The following is a 4,815-nucleotide window of genomic DNA, read 5'->3' as shown; positions in this document are numbered from 1 at the left end:
TTATGAGTATATCGACTCCTGGGAGAAACTTAATGACACTCAGTTATCTCAAATCCCCGATTTCTATTCCAAATTGAATGATGAGAGTGTCTCTGCTGAAGACTATGCACATGCTCAGAAAGTTTGGGATACTTTTAATATTGCATCTTTGGGTGAATATTCCGATCTTTATCTGACGACAGATGTCATCCTTCTGGCTGATATTTTCCAAAATTTTCGAAGTACTTGTTTTTCCGTGTATGAACTTGATCCCCTGCACTATTTCACAGCACCAGGATTAGCATTTGATGCTATGCTGAAATGTACTGGTGTTAAACTTGAGCTTCTTACAGATGTTGAAATGCATTTATTCATTGAGAAAGGAATTCGAGGTGGATTAGCTCAATGCTCAAATCGTTATGCTCATGCCAACAATAGGTATATGGAAGAGGAGTTCAACCCTATGGAAGAGACCTCTTATCTAATGTATTTCGATGTGAACAACTTGTATGGTGCAGCCATGTCGCAATACTTACCATACGGATCATTCAAGTGGATTGATTCATCAATTATCGACGTGCATACAATTCCAGATAATTCAAACAAAGGGTATATCCTGGAAGTCGACTTAGAGTATCCCAGGGAGCTCTTTGAGACTCACAAAGATTTACCACTTTGTCCAGAACATGTTGTTCCCCCGAATAAAAAAATGGAGAAATTAATCACGACATTGCTCTCCAAAAAGAAGTATGTGATTCATTATCAAAATCTTAAACAATGTCTGAAGTTAGGGTTAAAATTGATAAAAATTCACCGAGTACTGGAATTTAATCAAGCGCCATGGCTGAAACCGTACATTGATATAAATACTGATTTGCGAAAGAGATCCAGGAATGAGTTTGAGAAATTTTTTTTAAAATTAATGAGTAACTCAGTTTTCGGTAAAACTATTGAGAATGTGAGGAAACAAAAAAATGTAAAGCTGGTCACTAAATGGGAGGGCAGGTGGGGAGACAAAGTTCTCATTGCTCAACCCAACTTTCACAGTTCCACCATTTTCGACGATAATTTGGTCATTATTCAATTGAATTGCACAAAAATGTGTTTCAATAAACCTATTTACGTTGGCTTCTCAATTCTGGATCTATCCAAAATATTTATCTATGATTTCCATTATGAGTCCATTAAGAAAGAATTCGGTAATGAGGCTAAACTTATGTACACCGACACAGACAGTCTTTTGTATGAATTTAAAGGATGTGATATTTATGCATATATGAAGGAAAATATTTCAAAATTTGATACATCAGATTATTCAAAAGATAATGCATACGGAATGCCACTCGTGAATAAGAAAGTAGTGGGACTTATGAAGGATGAATGCAATGGTAAAGTCATGAGCGAGTTCGTAGGATTAAGAGCAAAATTGTATACTTTTAGGATTCATAGGAATGAGAGAGCAAAGAAACGTGCCAAAGGAGTGAAAGGATCAGTACTGAAAAGGATCAAATTTGATGATTACAAAGATTGTCTCGATAATCATAATCATGTTGTTAAGTCATAATATTTGATTAAGAGCGATAAACATGAAGTTAGGACTGTTGAGCAAAGGAAATTAGCTTTGAGTTGGGAAGATGACAAGAGAATATTGTTAACAGACTCTTACGATACTGTACCATACGGCTATTGTAAATAAAATAATAAATGTTTCCTTATAAAAAGAATCTTCTTTATTTACTTAGTTATTATTTAACTCATCTTTATTTATCCAACTATTATGAGAACTATCAAAACCTAGCCATTTAACAAAGGCTTTATTTCCACATCTTCGAAGGATTTTCTCTATGAGATAAACATCAGGATTCGTAACTCTCGTTAATTCCTCTTGGTAAAATCCACCTTCAATTGGGTTATCCTCATAATCCGTGAGTTTATAGGTGACAGGATTGGTTTTCACAACTTGACTTATCGTGAATATTTCCGTTGTCCAATTGGGCGTATATCCTTTTTGGAATACATTCTTGTATTTGCTGACGCGCACCTTATCTCCAACCTTAAACTTGATTTTTTTTGTATTATAAGTTTTGAGTTGCCCAAAGACGTGATGTAAGAGGTACTTCTCATGAGCGGCAGTAACATCCTTCGGTTTCATTTTAATTGTGCGATGCTTGGTGTTATTATAGGACTGAACCAAATTCGTGACAATGGGAATCCACTTGTATGTCCCTTGCAAACTGAACTGTTTCCACATTTTCTCCTTGAGCGTGCGATTGAATCGCTCACAGATGGATGCTTTGAGGTTACTGAATGTTGAGTACATAGTAATGCTATAATTCTGCATTAGCCTTTTGAATTGACTATTGTAGAATTCTTTACCTCTATCCACGTGTAACTTCTGTGGGACACGGCCCTGTTCAAGTATGGACTTCATAGCACTGCTCACATCCTTTCCATTCTTCGTCTTCGTAGGCACAGCCCAAGCATACTTCGAGAAGATATCGATTACTGTCAAAAGGAATTTATAACCTCCATTTTCACGATAATAGGCACTCATGTCCACAAGATCTGCCTGCCACGTCTCATCCAGCCCGCGAACTTCAACACGTCGACGTGGATAATTTCGTCGAGCTGGTCTATGAAGCTCCTCCACGACTGTTGCCTTCTTGTTGTCCATTCTCCAATGCAATGAGACGTCTATCCAAATCACCTATTATTTCCGAGTTGCGTAGGGATAACTGCTGGTCAGTTTCTTCTTCTTTTTCTATTCCCCTCAATTGCTCATTTATATTTGAATATAAACCATCCAGCATTAACTTGGTCTCATGTGCAATAGAATCTTTTAGTGTTGTCAGTTCCTCAGTTATATGTTGAATGGTTCCAGAATGACTGTTCAGTTGTTCTTGTACTTCTTCATCACCAACATTCTTTCGTCTCATAGTCTTCAGAAAATTCATCTGGAACGATTGGATTATGGTTTCAATTCCATCAATTCTACCACCCATAGATCCAGTCACATTATATATGAGGCGAAGTTCCTCTTTCAACATATTGCGTATCATCTTCAAGGATATGGCATCATTATCTTCTTCAGGATCTGCTAAATTACATAATCTTTGATGATCCATATCATATTGTCCATCAGACGTACACTTAAAGCCTTCACCAGGAGCATCCCGGCTGCCGATAGATCTCACAGCATCAGTGCCCAATTGGCGTCCGAACACGTCAACACTCATGTTTCAAATGATGGATTATTTTGATTACAGTTCACTAAATAATAATACGAGCTTCACGTAACTCCTCCATTATTGACATGATTTCATTGGTGTGACTCATATTGCCAGCTGACTGTGAGGCCATAAGCAGTCGAAGTCTATCCACTAACTCATTAGGATCGTCCCAATACACATAGTCCATTTTTCTAGGTTTTACTGATGCAATCATATCATGAGGGAGGGCTGTCCCAGTTTTCTCCGATTTGATGAGATTTTCAATGATATTGCGATATTTCATACTGTGACCCGTTCGAAAAGGTCTGTCAGGTTTATAGTACATTCGATGTGCATTTGTACTCTGTATAATATTACCGTAGGTATTTTTATCAGTTTCGGTTATGAAGCTCATGTTAGGTGATTTCTTGAAGATCAATTCAATTAAACCAGGAGTCAAAGGATAGTCCTCACCCTTGAGGTTCATCGAATCTCCATGAAAAGTGACTGAAGAATCACCAATCTTCATACCGTTTCTGAAGTAACGTACATCCAATTCTGTATCCAAACCGCTTTTCTCACAATCTGTATCATAGCGGTCCAAATACGTTCGAAGAAGTTTTTGTGAGTCTATAGGAGAATCCAGTTTAGTTGATGAAATATGATCAGTTGGAGTCATTGGTGATATCTTTCTCGCAGGAGTGCTTGTATATCCCCAATCTGGATCAAATGAGGGCTCTTCCAGAGATTGATATTGAGAAGGATCATATTGAGAGTGATATTGAGATGGATCATATTGAGAGTGATATTGAGAAGGATCTCCATAATCATAGCCCTCAGTTTTCAGCATCCGCGTAGGAGTACTAGATATCTTCTTCTCTCTTTTCGTTTTATGTGAACGTTCCTTCGTTTGATCCACCAACTTCTCGAGAGGTGTTATCACTGGTTTAAGCACTTCACTCATAGCCTTCTCAGTAGTTTCTCTACCCAGTTTTATCATTTTATGCTTGCGGCGAATACCGTCACTCGCTTGAGTAATATTCTGCAAGGTATTTGTCTCCTTCTTGAAACTTTCGCTCTGCATGTTGACACGAGTACGTTCACAGATGAACTACCTTTAGTTTCGTTGGAAAGGGCGTATTTATCTTTTCAAGAAACTGTCAAATCCTTTTCGATATCGACCGTTATCAATTTCACTATCTTTATCAATCATAATAAAACTGTATTTACTTTCATTCCAACACTTTGCACATAAGTCCTTGAATTCTGTAAATAACATATCAGTATTCACATGATCGTTATAAATATGTCTAAGATTCATATCATCTTGGCGAAAGAGAATCAGCAGATTGGTGTTATCTCGCACTAGATGTTTAGGTACATGGGCATACGTTTGACAAAGATAGAAGCTATCAACATCCATATGTCGACCCATGCAGAAAAATGCTCGTACATTATCTTGTTTTTCACAGGCTATATCATCGAATATCATAATAGAATTCAGTCGAGCATCCTCAAGCTTAATGACATCATTATGCTCACTGAATGGAAAATATCCTATATCCTTGATGGGTGAAATTAGACTTTTGAGCAGCTGGTACTTGGGTTGATTGAGTGATTTTGAATA

At 37.3% G+C, this 4,815-nt stretch overlaps 2 protein-coding genes across 2 annotated transcripts; both read right to left on the bottom strand.

Annotated features, from left to right (window-relative positions):
* Nucleotides 1–1,717: 1,717 nt before the first annotated feature.
* LOC107045691 lies at nucleotides 1,718–3,215 on the bottom strand. Its single transcript, XM_015268025.1, has 3 exons — nucleotides 3,128–3,215; nucleotides 2,794–3,073; nucleotides 1,718–2,654 (listed from the first exon to the last, which is right to left on the bottom strand). The coding sequence occupies exons 1-3, from the start codon at nucleotides 3,213–3,215 to the stop codon at nucleotides 1,718–1,720; spliced, it is 1,305 nt and encodes a 434-aa protein (XP_015123511.1).
* Nucleotides 3,216–3,249: 34 nt separating this feature from the next.
* LOC107045690 lies at nucleotides 3,250–4,272 on the bottom strand. The gene has a single exon (XM_015268024.1). The coding sequence runs from the start codon at nucleotides 4,270–4,272 to the stop codon at nucleotides 3,250–3,252; it is 1,023 nt and encodes a 340-aa protein (XP_015123510.1).
* Between the last annotated feature and the right edge of the window lie 543 nt (nucleotides 4,273–4,815).

This window comes from Diachasma alloeum, unplaced genomic scaffold, assembly GCF_001412515.2.
Source record: "Diachasma alloeum isolate Michigan unplaced genomic scaffold, Dall2.0 Dall_scaffold_01053, whole genome shotgun sequence".
NCBI classification, from domain to species: Eukaryota; Metazoa; Arthropoda; class Insecta; order Hymenoptera; family Braconidae; genus Diachasma; species Diachasma alloeum.
Note: the sequence above shows the minus strand (reverse complement) of the source record. Positions and strands in the feature narration are given on the sequence as shown.

Coding starts and splice junctions, on each gene's coding strand:
- LOC107045691 (XM_015268025.1), bottom strand. CDS start 3,215: ATGAGTGTTGACGTGTTCGGACGCCAATTGGGCACTGATGCTGTGAGA. Junction 3,074..3,127: donor TCCTGGTGAAGGCTTTAAGT/GTACGTCTGATG, acceptor GTAATTTAGCAG/ATCCTGAAGAAGATAATGAT. Junction 2,655..2,793: donor TCTATTGCACATGAGACCAA/GTTAATGCTGGA, acceptor ATTGCATTGGAG/AATGGACAACAAGAAGGCAA.
- LOC107045690 (XM_015268024.1), bottom strand. CDS start 4,272: ATGCAGAGCGAAAGTTTCAAGAAGGAGACAAATACCTTGCAGAATATT.